At 33.0% G+C, this 21247-nt stretch overlaps 1 protein-coding gene across 1 annotated transcript in view; it reads left to right on the plus strand.

Moving 5' to 3' along the window:
* The window catches only part of LOC133192915 (uncharacterized), an 804603-nt gene extending 789632 nt beyond the window's left edge, over window positions 1-14971 (plus strand). Inside the window, 4 exon segments of the mRNA XM_061328921.1 lie at window positions 13116-13296; window positions 13526-13774; window positions 13934-13978; window positions 14715-14971. Coding sequence (XP_061184905.1) covers window positions 13116-13296; window positions 13526-13774; window positions 13934-13978; window positions 14715-14899 — 660 coding nt within the window. The 3' untranslated portion in view covers window positions 14900-14971.
* The last annotated feature ends 6276 nt before the right edge of the window (window positions 14972-21247 follow it).

Below are 21247 nucleotides of genomic sequence, written 5' to 3' on the forward strand. Positions count from 1 at the left end.
TTGTTCTGGGTCAGCTCTGGTCTGCCAGAGCGAATCCGGCATTTGCTTTTACTCAAGCATGAAGTGGACCCCGTTTTGTCTTACCGCGTGTTAGCTCCGCCCCTTATATGTGACCAGCCATGAGATTTTGGGTCCAAATAAGGAATTTTTGAAAACTAACATGTTTACTTAATACTGTAGCTTAGATATCCAAAATTACTAAGACGAAGTCTTACCCTCATATGCATACTATTTTCAGAGATGTGACGTTACAATTGGATTATTCGAATAATCAACAATCGGATTAATAAAGACATCTGTTGTTTTCATGCAATGCAATACATCACTATTTTGTGATACAGCTTCTTCAGAAGTTATGATTTGGGTAATTTCATAATTAAGTATACACTAAACAGATTGTTTTTTGTTAAACATACATACATGTAGCATAGATCTAAAGAGGGTGGGTGGTAAAAGGGGTGCCTTCCGAACCCATCCCTATCCCAACAACACAAACAAACAAATTGTTCTTCCCCTTAACTTTATTGTCTCATCAGATAATTTTACTCCTTACACTCGTCGTTGTTAATAGGGAATTGTATTGGCACTAAATACAATAATGTTTTCACTCATTCTGTCGATTTAAGAAGGAAAATCGAACAGAAGCTTGTTTACAATGAAGCAACTTTTTGATTCGTAGTGGGTGTTGCTAAAACGCGGATCGGAAAACGGAAAGAAAATACGAAAATGAATTTTTAGTATATTTAAAATCAAACAAGTTAATACTTTCATAACAGCATGGTCAACATTGTTCAACAAGAAGGTGGTTTTGGCATGGCTCTCTAGACATGCTAGAGACATGCTTGAAATTACTAAGTCGTTTGCACGAGATATCTCGTTCGCACGACATTATTTTCTTTTTACTTTAATCTGTGCAGAGAATTTTATTATTAAACAGCACTGTACATTTCTTATATATGAAATTCAATGGCGGAAATAATTCGTAAATCATGATCAATCAAACTTTAGTAAATAATATCATTAGTTTTAAAGTCTTCAATGAAAGCCCTTTGTTAGAAGAATATACACATGGGAAGGGGGGGGGGTTAGAGTTTAAAAGGAAAATAGGAAGGTTAGTTCCGACTTAACTTCACGACCAAAATTTTTAATACAATAATTATTTACCATGATTTAACTATATGCAACAAAAAAGGGGTTATCAGTCTTTCGTTGAACATTTTCAATAGTAAAATTTAATTGGGGTGTGTCACCCTACACTTCCGCCCTCCCCGATGCTACATTTTTCATATGCGTGTGAGATAATTATCTCGTGCGAACGTGAAAATCATATGCGAATGAGATAATTATCTCGTGCGAACGTGAAAATCATATGCGAATGAGATTATTATCTCGTGCGAACGTGAAAATCATATGCGAATGAGATAATTACATTGCGCAAACGAGATAATTATCTCGTGCAAACAAGATAACAATTCGTGCAAATGACATAATAAGTTGTACGAACGAGGTTATTAGCTCGCGCTCGTGCAAACGACAATTATATTTTGTGCGAACGACATAATATTTACCAACATAAGAAGAAAAAAAAATATTTGCATGTCTATAATATATCAACGTTAAATATACCACCGTGTATTTCTAATGATTTTAACACAGGCTTATTTTTGCATTGGATAAACTGTAAAAGGACTTTAAAAATATTTTGTAAACATTTAAGTTTGATCCTGAACAACGACAACCTGTAGCCCAAAACTACCCCTAACAAGAAAAATAGAACGTTAATTTTCCTTCTCATCCCTCCCCCCCCCCCAAGATTTTGCCATGCATGGATCTAGAATTTGTTTACCCAGAAAGGTGGGGAAGGGGAGGGGGTTCCAAATCAACTCAAAAAATGTCGAAATCTTTTGACATTTAAAGATGTAAAACGTGCAAAACAAACAAACAAAAAATTATGGCTGTGCCCCCCTCCCAACTGAAATAGCTTCCCATACGGTATGTTACCTGTGGACTAAATCAAGAGATGTACAAGTTAGAAATTCAGCAAAATATTATTATTAATTAGTGCACATATATTATTAATAGTCCTGATAATAATAATAAAAAAATAAAAGAGGGAAGGAGGGGGTTGGGTTGAGTTGCTGCCCTCGTGTTTCTAGCAATCTTCTATGGATGCGATATTTTATACATACTTCAGCAAGTAAGAATTTAAGAACTTAAACAAAACCCGAGGGAAAAAATATTCAGAAATTATGATGAAACCCATCATCTCGAACCTAATTGCTCAAGGTAAATCAACATTTTGGTACATCAATGTTATTGTTATTGTTATTATCAATGTTACTGTCAAAAATAAATTACCCCCCCCCCCCCCAAAAAGCTAAGAATATTTTCTCAAAACAAATTAATTAAGAGCTAATTTTAGTCATTGAGAAACCTTGCTTTTCAGTGTCAGCGGCATTTTAATCACTCAAACATCAGCGAAATTCCACTTTCAAAAGATCTTAGCGAATACAAATATTGCACGTACTTTTTAACCCATTTCCGAGTGTGCAACTCTCCCAGTATCTAATTTCTCTATTTATCGCAAACAATGTGTTATATCGTATTTCGCTGTAACCCCCCCCCACCCCCACCCCCCCCCCCACCCCCAAAAAAAGACGAAGAAAAGGATACCATTGATTTTACTATTTAAAAATATTTTAAATAAAACAGAAACAATTTCCTTTGTGTCACAGATTCATTTTTTTAAATTGAACTTAACATTCTAAATATTTGTTAAATAAGTTTTTAATATTCTGAATATATTTTCAACTTCATTTCAATATTTCAACCAAACACAAGGCAAACAAAATGAATTTGTAAATGTCATATATGATATCGTTATACAAAATAAATAAATAAATAAATTAAAAATAAATAAATAATAAAAAATAAATAAATTGTTAAAGGAATGTTTTCGTGTTTTAGTGAACACTGCGATCCAAGTCAGTAAAGCGCTTTAAGGAGGGATTCTTGTCTGGTTTCTGACTAGATGAAATATTCAAAGTACATTTGCTTATATGTCTTATATATTTAGAAGTAAGGGATTTTTGAAATAGAAGTAGGCATCGCATGATTGGCAACAGTATTTTTTTATTCTTACGGTCAAGGAAAAAGACAATGACCTTGACCTGACCTTGCTTTTAAAATAAAACGGTCAAATTTAATATAATTGATACCATCACTTAGTGATGATGTCTTCTTGAATCTATAAAAAATTCATTAATTTTTAAATACTAGAAATTTGAGAAGAATCCCTCCTTAAAGAGGAATGGAGTGAAATTGAAAGAAAGAACAAGAACTGAAGAAGATTGGATTAATAATTAAAGGGTTAATCCATGAAAGTTTAAATCATTTTATTTGATTATCATGGATTAATAATTAAAGGGTTAATCCATGAAAGTTTAAATCATTTTATTTGATTTTCATGATTTAATATGTGTAAATTACTCCATTAATGAAGGCATCGTGTCAGTTCTATTGTAATTGCAGCGAAGCAACTTGAATGTGTATCATGTGTTAGCTGTTTGATTTCTTTTCGATTCTTTTTACACAAGTAAACGAATATATTTAGAGGCTACTGTAACAGTCACTGTTAAAACTAGTTACATGTAGTTTTTGAACAATGAACATTGAGCAGTCTTAAGTGGGTATAATGCTTGTACTTGTTAAGTGCACTGATTAATTTTTGGAAGAGAAGAAAATGCATTAGATCCAGACCTTATATATACACATATGCACATGATGTAGTATTGAATTAACATTTTATTTGAAAGGGAGTGAGTGCAATTTAATATTATTTATTTCTCTTTATTTCGTTGGTTTTGGTACAGTTGTTAGCTCACCTGAACTGAAAGCTCAAGTGAGCTTTTGTGATCACATTTCGTCTGTTGTCCATCTAGCTGTCCGTCCGTCTGTAAACTGTTCACATTTTCGTCCTCTTCTCCAGAACCACTGGGTCAATTTCAACCAAACTTTCCATAGAGCATCCTTGGATGAAGGAAATTCAGATTTATTCAAGTAAAGGGCCACACCCTCTGTCAAGGGGAGATAATTCAGAAAGAGTGAAAAATTGGTGTCAGGTTTTAAAAATCTTCTTCTCAAGAACCACTGAGCCAAAAAAGTTGAAACTTACAGCAAATATTCTTTACATAGTGTAGATTCAAATGATGGCCCCCAGGGTTAGGGTGGGGAATGAGGGAAAAAGTTTTACATAGGAATATATAGGAAAAAATCTTTAAAAATCTTCTTCTCAAGAAAAGAAAAGGCATGTTTAGTCATTGATATGGAAGCATCATCAGTTATTGTAGATTCAAGTTTATTCAAATTATGACCCCCCCCCCGCGGGGTAGGGTGGGGCCACAATGGGGGATCAAAGTTATACATAGAATATATAAGAAAAAAAATCTCCTTAAGAACAACAAAACCATGTTTATTCATAGTGATATGGAAGCATCCCCAGGTACTGTAGATTCAAGTTTGTTCAAAAGACGACCCCCCCCCTCCTGGGGGGGGGGGCAAAATAGGGGATCAAATTTTTACAAAGCAATAGGAAAAAATCTTTAAAAATCCTCTGCTCAAGAACAGCAAAACCAATAGTTATATTGAACTGGAAGCATCCTCAGGTAGTGCAGATTCAAGTTCGTTTAAATTATGACCCCCGGGGATAGGGTGGGGCCACAATGGGGAATATAAGTTTTACATAGGAATATATCGGAAAAAGTCTTCTCAAGAACAGAAAAGTCATGTTTAGTCATACTGATATGAAAGCATTCTCAAGTATTGTAGTTTCAAGTTTATTCAAATGATGACACCCACACACAAATAAGAGGAAACACTTTATACAACTTAAGCAAAATGGGTATAAGATACCACATACAAAATCCTATGGGAGTAATATCACATATTCCTAAGGGATTTTTTTTTAATCATAATTAATATCAAATTGAGAAGAAAATGGCACACACAAAATTCATATAGGAATAACTCTCAAATTCCTAAGGGAATTTTAATCCCATGGGAAAATGTTTTCCTAAGGGAGAAAAAATTTCCCTTGGGAGAATTTTTCTTTCCTGTAGGATATTTTTTCTCCTATAGGATTTGTCTTACTCCTGTAGGAGAGTATTATCCCTTAGGAAATTAATAGCTATTCTCTGTAACCACTTAAACTTCTTTGCCACGCATGGTCACCGATTTTGATGAAACTTTGCCCATTATTACAACTTGACACCAGAAACATATATCAAACAAAATTTCGTTGCTATGTGTCTCGGTTGCCATGGTAACAGCCAGAAAAGTTGAAAAAAATTGAGATTTTCAGCTACTTTGAATCTTTATTAAGCCTAAATAAAGACTAAGAAAAAGAAACAAACCATTCTCACAAAAACATGAGACCTTGTTGCTACTTATGCTATAAAGAAACTATTTAGAATTTATCTCTAAGTTAGTGGTAACCATGGGTACATTTGGAATACATTTTAGATGCTGAAAAATGCTGAAAAACGCTCGATATTCACTAATTATACATGTAACATGATCAAACTCAATCAACAACCAAAGAAAAACAATAAAACTATTTGACCTTAAGTAATTAGGTATTGGCAATATTATTCTAAAAATAACTTTCATGGTTGCCATGGTAACACAGTGTAACCATGCAAAATCTGTTTCTAAGATTGGGTTGATGCTACTATCTTGAGGAAAAACAATAAAATTCATGACTGGCACATATACATCCTTAGGACCTTGCAACACTGACAACATAAAAAAAATTGGGATTAAGTGTTACTGTGCAGTATCACCATGGAAACAATGTACCAGTTGTTTAAAATGATATTTTTTTGCTGCTTTAGGAATTTACTTACCTTTTAATCAAGAAACATATTATTTTACTCACCCTGAATAGTACTTATCTGGTAGAACTAAAGTTGAATATCGTATATTGATAAAGTGTGTTGAAAAATACAACACTGTTGCTATGGTTACCAAGAAGGGAAAATGTTCGATTTTGTTAATTTTAAATCAATATTAAATCCTATGTGCCAGCTTTTGGCATCCAGTTAGAAATTGGGTGGTAGTCAAAATTGAAAATCAGGTTAGTTGTTTATGTATATCAATCATAAAAGTTTTGGGAATCTACATACAAGGGTACGTATCCAAGGAAACAGAATATTTTTATACCCCCCGCAAACGAAGTTTAGGGGGGGGTATATTGGAATCACCATGTCCGTCTGTCTGTCCGTCCGTCTGTCCGTCTGTCTGTAGACAAGATTCTGTCCAGAGCATTTCTCGGAAACTATTGCATAGATTTGTCTGAAAATTTGTACACTTATTATTCACCATATGAAGGTGTGCACCTGGTATTTTCATCATGATTGAATAATTTTTCTGCATTTTACAGATGTTTTTTTTCATTTTTATTATGTGGTTTTGTCCTGACCTTTTCTCATAGACTATTTCATAGAATTGTATGAAAATTTGTACACTCATTATTTACCATATGAAGATGTGCACCTGGTATTTTCAACATTATTTGATAATTTTTCTGCATTTTACAAGGGTTTTTTTTTTAATTTCTTTTTATTTTTATTGACTTAGTCATTTTGGGTTTATTTCTAAGGTTTGAGACACAGAATCTAGAACATCTGTACAAAAATGTGAACTACAGCTTAAAACTATTCATTAAAACAAAAAAAAAAATCACCAAGTATTAAAAGCAATTTTTACATTACACAGCAGATAGTGTAAATCCATTTGTCCCTTGGGAGTAATGAGTGGACATCATCCAGTTAGAGATAAATTAATGAGTTCAGTGTGGGAAGTTGTTAGGGCATCTCTGATCAAGCATGTGTTATCTATATCTCCTGGGAATTTAAAGATCTCTGTTCTTTAATTCTCTTAATTGTAATTTATTGTCTGTCATAGTACATAGTTACTGGATGACCAGCCATTCATTTTTAAAATGATTTGATATAAAGTTATCAAGATTAATTTGATTTTGTAATTAATTGATTTTTTTTTCAACAATCAATTTGCAGAATGTCATGTCTCAAAAAGATGACAGATAGTTGCAACTTATTTTTTCAATGTATTAAAAAAACAATGTAATTACAATGTATTGGTATTGATGTTTTATTAGGTTGTTCCTTGGTTTCATTCATTAAAAAAATATAATGAGCAATTATTTATTTCACGCTAAATGTTAATAAGAAAATTCTAAACACCTCGTAGATCCATAAAATATTAGTGATTTGGCACCTCTGAAAAACCCAGCGGGGGGTATTTGTCCCTTTTGGACAGTTCTAGTTCAGATTTTTATGCATATTTTTTTTGCTAATTTCCATAGCAACGTTCTATTTAAAGAATTGCTTTTGAATTTTTTGAAATGTGAAAATTAGGGCCACACCAACGCCTTTAAAAATTGATCACCAGTTATATAGAAATATGCTTTTTAAAAAGATAGGATAAGATTAAAACTCTAAGAGAGTAAATTTAAAGTCCCTTTGTGGTATTAAAACCATGGCAACCATTGCCAACCTATAAGATATTCCATATTTCGTCCTTGGTATATGTTACATGGATCTCTTGTCTATTATTTTCTTGCATTTCAACCTATAATTGTTTTTATTTTTAAATGTATGACTTTATAAAATTAAATGAACAAAATTATGACTTTTGAATACTTTGTTTCCATAGTAACGTATGTAATAGTAGATTTACCAAACATGTTTATCATGCATTTAAGACATCAGGCCTTCAACTTTTAGAAACAGCCATTGCCACTTGTTTGCTTTGCTGCAATCGTTAACTGTGGGACTCTGAACATGTTGAAAAATGCCATTTTTCAAACTTTAGGGCATGTTGCTATGGTAACCATGACATGTAGCAACCAATTTTTGCCTGATTTGAGTTAATGGTATCAAAGACTTTTATCATCGAGAGTTTGGAGAAATTCTGAGACTATGCGTGCCACAGCTCCTATATAAAAGTTCAAGTCATTACAGAGAATGACTCTTAAATTATCTCTTAGTAAATTGAATTCCTGCAGGAATTCTTAAATATCCTGCAGGAAATGTTAAAATCCTGCAGGATTTTAATAATATCCCTCAGGATTTTCAATATTTTCCCACAGGAACTTTATATTTCCCATGGGAATTTTCTTTTCAAAGGTGATTATCTCACCTGACAGATGAGATTTACCTGTAACAAAGGTAGTTTTGAACTCTGTAAGTGATGGTCTACCACTTGGTATACATGGTTTTTATGTCAAATAAGAGTTTGGCGGGCGCCAATTTGCCACTTTGGAAGTGGCAGAAATATCCGGCACAGTGTTAAAAGCTCAAACCTGAAGTTCAAATCTGAGAAACCTATATCGTAAAAAAGGGGGAATGTAAACGACTTTCTTGCAATTTTCTTCAGATAAATGGCTCTTCTTAACATACCGGGTATATAAGAGGGGTCTGTTGTGTGATCTGGAGGGAGCGTTTCTAAGGTCATTTTTCGTTACTCTGCATGGAAATTTATTAACTCCGAAAAACCAAGACCAATATTTTGCTTTCGTGACATTTAATTTCCACAATTTTTTTGAAATTTTATAAATCTCTAAATTGTTGACGTGTTCGTGTTCTCGGCTAGGAATATATAGCTTTTTAATTAGGATTGATTGATTTGCATAACTCCGAGTCGGCGATATATATGGAAAAGTACATATATTTAAATTTTCACGTTTACGTACAAAATGCACATTTTTGGACAAAGACGCTAAACTGTACATCTTCAAAAATGTTTTTAAAAAAGATCGGAGAGCTTTTACAGTCATCATATATTGTGGACACTGATTGCTTGTTTATTCAATTTCTTTTGTACCCCTTATCCCCCTCCCCCTAATAAAGAAAGAAAACAAAACAAAAATTTTATAATGAGAGATCCCTTTTTTAATGCAAATCTTTTGATAAGAAATTGTGTAACTCAACTGTTATAATGCATACATGAAATATCGCCGAAACCAACGAGTTTTCAATTGCCTAGAAAGGCATGCCAAAACCTCTTATTGATCAATGTAAATTTGTAGATCAGGTTGCTACGAAAGAATTAACTTTTGTTATAATTTTTTTTTTTTTTATTTTCTTTTGGTTTTCCCTTCCGCATCACACCCCGTCGTTGTGTACTTTCACTTTCGATGCTAAACCTACCGAAGTCATGATCTCTCACAAAATTAATGTCAAATAAAATATATTAAAATTTGTTAAATGAATAAGGAATCAGAATTTTCTTCCTTTATGTTGTTCACTGGAAGCCCATAATGTTTGACAGTTTGTTTGTTTTTTTTTTTTACTGAAGATGAAGTGGTAAAAAAATGAAGGAAAACCGAGAAAAAAACGTGCGTTGTTTATGACGTCAATTCTCTGTTTTATCAATGCCGCATTTGGGCCAGAAGTCTCGTGACGCGTCACATATTTTCTAATATTTACATTTCCAAATATTTTTCTTTGATGAACCTATTGAAGAGAAAATATGTTCAATTCTGTATGAACTTATTAGGGGGTCAGAGGTCATGGCGTGACCGAATCACACAGCGAGACGATATCATATTTCTGTCACAGTGACACTTTTGGAACTTCGAAACCGTTAAAGCGATGAAAAAGATAAAATAATTGAAACATATATTTGTTTTTTTCGTTCAACAAATGATCATTAGATCTTTCTTTGGTGTGAAGAATGTTTCCTAATTAGCCTAAAATCACGCTTACCTTTTTAACCCGAAATTCCTTTGAAGGTATGTAAACTGAAGACGATAGCAGCGCTTTTGACTTCATATATAAAGAACTCATACAATAATAGTAAGATTATTCCCAGTAGCTATCATTGTTTTTTCATTATGAACAGATATTTCCTGAACTGGAATGCTGAACACCAATGTAAATATTCAAATGTTGGAGCGAGGCGAACTCTCAAGACCAAACAGCTTCTAGGTCATGTCGCGTCACAACATAGCAATACGGCAGGCCGTTCGTGTAATAAATGCAGTTCTATTCAGAATATTCGTCTCAAATGTAAATAAAAGTAATAAACAACAATGTTAAAAAGTTCACTGGGAAATGAACTTGGTTGGTACGTGATCAAATCTTCTGAGAAGCCCTTCGGGCTTCACAGGATTTGATCACGTGACCAACCAAGTTCATTTCCCAGAGAACTTTTTAACATTGTTGTTTATTTCTTAAATATTTACATTTCCAAATATTTTCCTTAAGATTCCTTGCAAATTAGAATACTGTTCATTTTCTCATGAACTACCATGGATAAGCATGATTATCTCTATTGTTACGTCATGATACCGTACTTGACGTCAAAACTATAGTGCAAACTGTTTTGCTTTAAAAATGGCAGTTAAATTGTGGCAACTCATCAGAATAATAATGTAAATATAAGAAATGAATTTAATTTTTGAAAATTCATGAGGTTCATGAACTACAACGCTTCACGCCGGCATATTTATCATGAAGCGCTAACGCGCTTCATGAAATATGCCGACGTGAAGCGTCTAGTTCATGTCCTCATGAATCTTCAAAAATTAAATTCATTTCTTAAATATACCACAGTTGAATTGGTTCATTTTCGTGACGATCAAAAGCATGTACCTATATAAACCTGCGTGCGACAATTGGAGGGCATTAGTAATATTACCAGTACTGATTTTGCACAGTTCTACGCATAAATATGAGTTAGCGAGATTAAGGACCCTCTCTTCACCAGTGCAAAATGTTTTTTGGACATCGAGAAAATTACATTGAATAAAGGTGTAAATATTGAGCTTATCTATTTAAAGTTTAATATATGGTGCGTGGCATTTACCCCCAGGAAAAATGTTCAAACACAACACAATATCAGTGATCAGCAATCACTGTTGTTTACTTCCATGAAGAAAATACATGTAAATAACATGTTCAATTAATTTATCTGGCCTTTTAAAATGTTAAGAATATATGTATTGATTACAAATTGAGTAATATACTGTGAATTTCTATTTATTGGAATTTAGATCAAAGGGCAGATCACTCTAATTGCAGAAAAATACCATTGAGTCGGAACTCTTTAGTGTGCAGTGTAGAGAGGGTTCTTAATTTCAGAAAGAGGATTTTTTTATTATTATTATTTTTTTTAAAGATAAATCTTTATAACAGTATGAAAAATTGTTGTTAAAAAATATTTAAGTGGTGTACATGTGTTTCATAAAATAACTTTGGATTGAGGATAAGAAAATAAAAAGTACCTGCAAATATCAAAAAAAAAAAAAATCATATAGCTTTTGTCAATCGAATAATGAATAGAATTTTAAAAAATGTATAGAGAATCATAATTTATTAATATCAATTAATAAAAGTAAATTTAAATTGTATATTAACAGGCATTGCTTATACACTTACAAGCGTACGTGTACATATGTTTTGATTTACATCAGATGCCAACCGGCGTGCTGATCGAACGCCGGATTCACTTTCTGGGTGTACTTTTGAAATTGTTTTCCGCTATTGGGATTCACTCTGCGTCCGCTTTGGGTGGCTTTGGTTGTGCTCCGGGTTCGCTCGGGGTCAAGTCTTAGAGGATCCAAAGCGAACACGGAAAACGAACGGGGTCCGCTTTCTGCTAGGTTGTGTCTGGTCGGTACTGTATCTCTAAAAATTTTCTTCTCAAGAATAGCAAAGCCATGATTAGTCACATTAATATAGAAGCATCATCAAGGTAGTGTATATAAAAGTTTGTTCAAATCAGGACTCCAGAGGATAGGACGGACCACAACAGGGGGTAAAAATGTTACATAAGAAATATTGAAATTCCTTCTTAATAACAACATATTTTTATTGAGGTAATGAAGGTAACTCAGGTAATTCAGCTCTGTTCCTATTATGATCCCTGCGGGTAGGGCTGTCTACAACAGTGTGTCAAAGTTTAACATAGGAAAATATAGGATATATCTTTAAAACTGTTCTCAAGAACAGCAAAGAAATAAAATTGTATTAATGTAGAACCTTTGGCAGTTTTTGGAGATTTTGAGAGGAGATTTTGATATAGAAACGTGGTAAATGCAACGCACTTAAAATTGCGATATTTGATGACGTAATGGAGCAATGAGTTAAGAACACTTCAGATATGAGTAAAGAAGCCTGAAGAGACGTTAAATAATACAAAAAATATAACAATAGAGGCTTGTTACTTTACTCCTTCATATAGGAATTTGCAGTTGACTTTTGCACTAATGTATGTAAATTTAATGCAATTGTGATATGACAAAAGAAGGTCCAAATGTTGGTAACTAGGTGCCTATAAATTATGCATTTTTCACAAAATAGAGGTTTGCCGAAAATATTTATTTTTAAGTGTCTCTGATTGATTTAAATGACATAACATAATTGTCAACTAATTTCTTATGCGTGTGGCGTTGACTTGAGGATGGGAGTGCCATAATAGCCATAAACTGAATAGGAGAAATCAAGTAAAATAAAAGAAACCAGTGTAGATGGTCCTTACATTAAAAAGTTTTTTTTTCATCATTTGTTTATTTGTATGATTATGTTAATCAATGTAAAAAGTAACCTTTGTCTAAATGCAGAAAGGTCATTTAAAAAATGAAGACTTAACATTTATTTGTTGTTCGCATATAGATTGATTGTATGTTGTTTAACATCCCATTCGAGAATATTTCACTCATATAGAGACGTCACCATATACCGGTGAAGGGCTTCAAATTTTGACCTTTACTCGGCACTCAGGGCCATTGAGCAGTGAGGGATCTTTATCGTGCCAACGCCTGACGAGATACGGGGCCTCGGTTTTTAAGGTCTCATCCGAGGGACCCGCAACTTTCAATTCAAAGTGCCGAGCGCAGGGCGAAGGGACAGTTGCTACCCATTTTTTTTATCGACTTAGGTTAGTCGCGACCGAGATTCGAACTCACGAGCTCCCGATCACGGAGCGAGCGCTCTACCGACTGAGTTACCGTGAACGGTTTCGCATATAGAGGATTGCTCGTTAAGCTTGTATCAACTAATTTTTCTTGCTATTTATTGCTATTCTTGCAGATATTTGTTGGTAATACAGACGAAAATTCAACAGCGAGTCATAATTTTGATTGTCCAGTGATTGCAAAATGCATCAGAATAAATCCTTTGGAATGGAATAATCATATCTCTATGAGGTTTGACCTGCTGGGCTGTGCATTGGATACTGGTAGGAGCACTTATACATCTGTATGAATTGAATGTACAGAATAAAAGGAACATTACTGTTGATTAAGACTGTTTACTAACTGGCATCACTGTTGGTAGCCTGGATTTCTTTAGATAAAGATTGAATCAATATATTATAAAAACGAACATCTTTGACAATGTCAGAGCTAAAAGAATGTATGCATCAGAGCCATGATGTCAGAGCCATCATGTCCTAATATAAACGATAGTTCATTTAAAGTAAATTTGTTAACTTTACTTAGGCAATTCTTCAACTAATACAGCAACAGCTCCTATCGGTAGCAGTAACAACGTGATTGCAACTACCTCCAGAAACACAAATGCCAGTCCAGCTACAACAGCAACCAATAACAAAACTGTAACAAGCAGCAACACAACACCAAACAGCAACACAATAATTAACAATACTACTCCAAATATCATGACAAGTAGCCGCATTTCAACATTTTCAAGAATTACATCTCTCTTGTCAACACAGTCTGTAACTTCTGGTATGTTTTTAAACGATAACATGTTTTTCAGTACAGAATCGAATGAAAACACATACAATATTTAGTAGATTTTTAAAATTCAAGAATGATTTTGCACTCAATTGTTATATTAAGAAAATTTCTTTTTCATAACCGGATTAAACCTTTTCTCATTCTAAGCAGGTGCCACAACAGTGTCAAACAGCTCAAAAATTAAAGCAGGAAGTAAGTTGCAATATTTTGAAAAATATAAATCAAAATGAGTTTTTAATACCAAAAAAAAAGTTCTAATTGTAAAGTAGACCATTACAGATGTTCTGCAAGCATCCCCTTCCCCCTTTTCCCTTTTTGAGCCCCATTCCCCATACGCTGCATTAAATTAGGTAAAAACCTTTGTATATTTATAAATTTATTTTCTAAAATATTTTGGAGAAAAATAACAAAATATATGTAGCGAATTAAATATAACGAGAATGCACGTGACTTCAAAATTTCCATATGCATTGTCTCTTTGTATTCCATAATAATGAGCAAAGAATTTCACTGAAAGTCACATATACCTTGGTATGAATAAATTTTGCTTTTAATCACAATGTTTTTTAGTTTAAGGTAGAACCTATTTCGAAAAGTCTTTGTCACAAGATTTTCAAACCTTTCAAACTGATAAATTAGCACTGGCTTATCCATCAGTTTAAATTATATGGTTTGTCTCCTTTTTGGCTTTTTGGGAAGATCTGTTGCAGTCTCGATAGCAATTGGAACTTGTTATAGTTGTTTAGTCATATAAACAAAAGTCATGGGAATTGGTTGTGTATAATATGTAAAATTAAAGTATTTGATCAACGATTACTTTATTGATACAAAATGAATTGATTTTTTCTTAATATAGGCAACTAATTTGTATAACAGAAAGCTCTATGAAAGTCAATGTTCAGATAAAATTCATAACTTTTACTCCTAGCATGTGTGAAAGACTGCAAAGGGAAAGCCAGTGGTGAATATCAGTCCTGTAAGACTTGTAAGGGATACGTGACTTGTGTTTGGGGTATTCTCTACGAGAGACAGTGTCCCGCAGGCCTGGAGTGGAACGCAGGTCTCAAAGTCTGTGATTGGCCAGGTTCTGCAGGTTGTGCTCTAGCAGGTTAAGTCCAAATGGACTCTTGATCTTAACAGACTTTTCAAATCAATTAAATGTAATATCAGTTCAATATACCTTGTTTCTTCAATACATGAATTAATTCATTAAGTTATTTGACATTTATAATAAACTAGTCTGCAACCTTTACTTCATTTTTTTATATTTACCTAAAGAAAAAACAATTTGATGGCGGAGAGCCCTTGTAAGATTTTGAGGGCAATAAAATAATTTTTTGTGAAACATTTTGGGTTCAGCTATCCTATAATGTGAGTTTTTAAAGAAATTGGCATAATTTTATAAAGGGGTGGAGGTGCAGCAGAAAATAAAAAATTGACATTATACATGAAGAAATAATGAGAAAAAAAAGAGCAAACTCGAGTAAATCAATTATTGGGATGTCCAACTTTCCCGACGATTACAAGTTTAAATACATGCAGCATTAAATTAATGTGGGAAGATTTGACCATCCTACAACAAAAAAGTTCAGGAGCATCTGACTTAATAAAAAAGGGAAAACTTTCATACTACCTGCCTGTCATATTGTAAAGGATTGAAAATTGAAGTCATCGTGCTTATCATAAAGGTTTGCTGTTAGGTTACAATTAAAGTCTTTTTCTAGAAAAATATCCAAATATAAAACATGTGTCAGACTCTGGTATCTTTAATTTCAAGCTCACTGGGGTATATAGAATCGACAAATGTGTGGAAGTATCTATTGTTAATTAATAATACGTCGTCGATATATCTAAATGTCAAATTGAAGGCCACAGCGTTTTCTTCCTCTCATGTAGAAGTTTTTGTATAAATTGTTCTTTATATGAATTAAAAAAAATAATGTCTGCATCATTTCACATTTTTCGCTTCTTCATTTCCCATGAAAATTTTCTCATACTATAACTTAATTTTTTGATATGAGTGGGCCTTCAACTAATTTATTTTTTAAGTTTATCCACAAAGTTTGCTTAAAATTATACATTTTATAACAAAAACATGGAGTAATGACGAACTTTACCTTAAAAAGTACACTTTCATGACATAAAATTCGCATCTTTCCGAGAAATACTTTGCCCATTTTTTGAAGAGTCAACACGAATTAAATGCCACTATTCATAACGAGTTGTGTGGAGTAGTGGTTAACGTGTAAGCCTCAAAAGAAAATATATTTCTAGGGTTCGAACACCACGAATACGTTGTTTATTATTAACAGCATAATTTTTGCTGAAAAAATTTTCCTCAAAAAAGTTTTCTTTATCACATTTTCATAAATTTCGATGAGAACTTATTCTAAATATTATATTTACAGATTGAATGGATTTTTTTTATCTGTAGCTATAGGAATTCCGCACGCCTTGTTCCACAATGTCCTTTTTTCATTTGTTAAAGTTTTATGCATTTCATATCCGAAAACTATTTATATACATGCATTAATAATATTATATGGATCACCCTAAGCATTGAGCGTATAAAATGAAACATTAAGCTTCGAAATCAAGTCTCATTGAATTTTCTGTTTATTACAGTTCTTTAATTTTCACTTTACTTTTGTCTTTTCGTAATACAGTGTCATTGACTGTGACGTCAACGTTGAACAATTGAGACGTCATAGCTTAGGAATATTGTGAGATTGAAAACATTGTTACATCGATTTTAGCAACATATTTGGGAAGAAATTGGCAGTTTAAGTCTATCAAGACGGTTTAGTTACTTTCTCTATTTTATGACAGGCCAGAATATTATTTTTTACTTACTTTTTCACACTGTGAGAGAAAATAAATTTGGTATCCTTTCACACTGTGAAAGAATATTTTTATTCAATAAATAAATCACAGTATTTCACCGTTGAAATGTATTAATATATTATATATATACCAGCCTAAGCATTGACCGCATAACAAAATAAATGAAACAATAAACCTGCCTTAATGGCCACCTTAGTAAAATACAACACTATTACTTATACATAAAACAAAAGTGATAAATATATTCACGTGACCGTAAATGCCCTTGGCCTCTTGTTGGTATTCAACAAAACTTCTACAGCATCTATAATCACTCACTTATGTCTTCAATATCTTTCAATATATTCATTTCGACAATTCAAAACAGTATCAGGCATGTTACTAGTATTAAGGGATGGATGTTTCCAAACCATTATACAGAGGGACATGAGCACCGCTACCTACCAACCGTGCATCTGATTTGCACTGGCAAGAGACCAGAATATCCTTCAAAATACCTAAATCGAAAATTTATAGCGAAAGAAGAAAGCTTAAACTAATATAAATAGTATGTACCATTCGGCATTATATTTAAGGGCCGGTATGTTACAACGCACTTTATTTGGGCATGGACCGAATAAAGCTTTGGTTTATTACATTACCTTTATTGGGTCAATGCAAAGGGTAGTTGCATGATGAAAAGTCTTTTCGAATGAGAAAATGAATGTGTCCACATTCTATTCATCTGTCTCTTCTTTTCAAGAAGTGAATTTCCCAAAGCGTTGCCTTTGGTTAGTTTATTCCAAGGGTTGTCAGGTCATTTCACTATTTGAAGATTTCAATGCGTTTTACGCAGATGCCCTTATTCTATACATTTTGTAAATATAGCACGGAAGGGGGTTATTGATATTTATTATTTCATACTGCTTTACAACTCAAGTACATTGGCGACCAGATCTCTCTCTCTCTCGATCTCTCTCTCCTACAATAAAATGGATGGTTTCTGCATGTGCATAGAAAATGATCATTATACGAAATAAACACCTCCACCCCATCCCTGCCTCTCCTCGACAGACACATACACATTCACTTCTGAATTGCTAGGTAAAGTACACATGCATGTTGTTCATCCATGCAAAGAGTTTTAAAGCAAAATGCAACAACGAAAAGTACGTTATTACATTTTGCGTTAGTCCCAACGCAAACAAATGTAATAATCTAGCTAGTTAAATCCCACACAGCAAGATACAAACAAGTCACTGATCTCAATGTCGACATGACATCATCATGGTAAAAGTTGACCCACTTTTTGTGCAGTGAGAGGCGGATCAAGTAATTTCTTCACAGTGAAAATTGCATTTTATTATTTAAACAGAATATTATTTGCAGATCTTAGGTAGACTATTAATACAAATCTGAAACCTTTGTTTAGTGCCATTGTTTAAAAACTATCTAGAGAATGTATTGAATTTACCTGTTTTTGTCTATAGGGTTTGCATGTTTCACGACGAGGTGCCTCATTAAATCGCCTTTTCGCAAGATCATACACTTTATAGATCTTGATCATTTTTTGAATATACATAACGGACACAATCCAACTTGAAAAGTGCTGCTGCTTTCCTGAAATCGAGAATAAACACATAAAATACTTGGAAAAGGTCAGCCATATTTCGACTAAAGCCAAATAACTTGAAATTTAAACTAAAAAGATGCAAATTCTATTCAAAGTAGCATAAATAAGTTATATAGAAACAATTTATTACATAAATTTTTAATTTTAACTAGGTATGCCTTTGCGATATTTGAAATTTGTTTGTGATCTACAGACAGTACACAATTCAGGCATTTATCACGTGACTGTCAAATAATTTGACCAAACCAAATTCAGTACAGAGTGGGGTGTACAATGTTATTTCAAATAATATATAAGTCATGTAATAATTTAGTACCTTTATAAAAATGAATTCAGCTTAGAAAGGTATGTATATTTGCACGTTTATATTTCGTTGATTTCTTCGAAGTACGCCTCAACATTGCGTAATCCCAGTTTATTACCTTTGCTTTCCTCGACAAGATTTATAGAGATATTTTAAATATATTCCTTTGAAAAATTAAGACACCCTGTGACGGTACATACTGTCGTTTTGTACATATTATCGTCGGCGACAATATGTACCTACCCTCACTGCACATACTGTCGTCCATGGGTACATATTGTCGCCGGCTGAAAAGTTACACATGTACATATTGTCGCTTGCGACATTATGTGCCTCATCCTCACTGTACATATTGTCGCCCCACATATATTGTTGCTTAAAGATTTCTTTTGTTGTTTTTTTAGTAATTTTGTGCATGTAATTGGTGTGTGAATCACACCGACGTGTCTCGTATGCTATTTCATGCAGCGTGTTGTGACGGTACATTTTGTCGTCCTGTTCATGTTGTCGCCGGCGACAATGTGTACCTACCCTCACTGCGCATATTGTCGTCCATCAGAACATGTCGCAGGACAATGCATGGTAATGCTCCATGTAAATATCATTAATCATTGCTTTGCTCTTTTTGAGAAGATATTTTCCATATACATGATTGTATTCATATATAATTTAATTCTGGTTATAACACGGAATTTGATTGGATAAAAAAGAACTGGGAACGTTAAGTATAATAGAACGGCCCTGTCTCCAAATTTTATTTCAGTTTTTTTACAAACATGCCTACGATGTGTCCTTTTTAGATCATTTTATTTTTTTTTTAATTATCACAAACCGTTTTTCCCCGTCAGGGGTCTCGAAAAATGGGGAGTTTTCTTTAGAAATTACAAATTTTGAAGTGATAACGTCATCACGGCGTTACTGATTTTAACGTTACGTTAAAAGAAATCTGTAAATTCTCTGAACCGGTAACTATTTACCTTAACCTGCCTTATGTTCCAGAAAACAATTTTGAACTTTTATTTCAATTCATCGTAATGTATCTTTGATAGCTGGAAGGAGTAAAATATAATTTTATTACAAACGATTTCATCAGACAAGTAATGAAACTTGATTCATCCATACAGACAAGGTAGTACTTCTTTTAAAATTATGCTCGTGTCAAATTTATCATTTTTTTTTAATGTAAAAATGCCCTAATAATTTCTTCAATCATTTTCCGCATTGTCATGAAGTTACATTAAAATTTTTAAAGATACATGAATCAGTTTTAAAAAGAAAATTGGAACGTTCCATATAAAGTTGTCAAAACTGGATTTTTGGCAATGAAAAAGCCATCAACACCACTCCCATTTTCCATTCCAACAAATGGCAGCGCTATTAATTTCGTATTTTCTTTTTTTTTTTTTTTTTTTTTTTTGGATAAACGTATAAATTACTCACTATTACGGGGTTACGAGGTGTTTGCGATAAAATTTTCTTTCTCTGATGTTAGGACTTCTTTTATAGATCATTATTTATTCATTCCAGTGGATCCGCTTTACTTCATGGTTCATGTAAAATACCCTAACCAGGAATAATCCCCAATATACTTACAAACAATCACTTTCTATGTTAAAACCACAAGAGGAGACCGGTTATAAGAGTCCTGATTGATGAGGCCATTCCAAGTTTTTTCTTTGTTTAGCGTCCATCCTAAATTCGAAAACCTATCTTTTCTATCCGAGAAAACACACAAACCAAAAGGGGAAAAACAGCATTTTCAGAGCAGTTCTAGAATTTCTTATTATCATTTGAGACCTCTCCTCGCCATAAAACTTAGTTAAACTACAATTTTACTTGAAAACACTGATGTCAATATTCCGATCAGCATGATAAATGTATATCCGGTACATAATTAATAAGTGTAACTACATGTAAGAACTTTTCCATTCCCAGCTGCTGACCTTCAATAAGTAAATGTAGGTCGACAGTGGCAGATTTAGAAGTGTTTAGTCATATATAAAACACTTCCTGATTATGCGATAAAACACTAGAATCCTTTCTGACATAATTATTTTTGTCAAATAAAAATCTGCAACAATACAGTGACAAGAATAACAAGTTTTGAAAAGAAATGTTCAAATGGTGACTGCTATACATGTAAGCCAAGCTTCCAATCTACCCCCCCCCCCCCCCAAAGTGCCTTTTGACATTCATGAATCCCAGACATATATATTGAAAACGAAGAAAAACATACTTAAGAAAGCAGATGATATTCAATAAAAATGTTAAAAATAATCTTTTCTTGAAGTCAAATAAGTCAATGTCCACTATTCCACTATAAAAGAGACGCGCGTTTTAATGAGAGGTACATTGTACATGTACATAATGTAGGATTAAATGTAAATTGATTGTCTGAACCATCCCAACTTTTGTCGTTAAATTACTTTTTCACGTAGTAAATATTGATTGAATATTTATCATAGTTGCGAAGACTGAAGAAATTCTTTCAAGTACATATTTTCAACATATTGCTCTCTGTGACGTCATTTTTTTAATGCATTGCGTCACTAATTTACATGTAATGTCCCTAGTAAATTTCACTGAGAAAGGTTCATATGGTTTTTATTTGCTTAAGTAATTGTATTAAATTAATTTTTTTTCGAATGTAGAATTAAATTGAAAAGACAATAAAAAAAATAATAAAGCCTCCAGATATAGA

Source organism: Saccostrea echinata, unplaced genomic scaffold (genome assembly GCF_033153115.1).
Source record: "Saccostrea echinata isolate AGI-Se365-2 ecotype Australia unplaced genomic scaffold, CSIRO_AGI_Sech_v1 ptg000025l, whole genome shotgun sequence".
NCBI classification, from domain to species: Eukaryota; Metazoa; Mollusca; class Bivalvia; order Ostreida; family Ostreidae; genus Saccostrea; species Saccostrea echinata.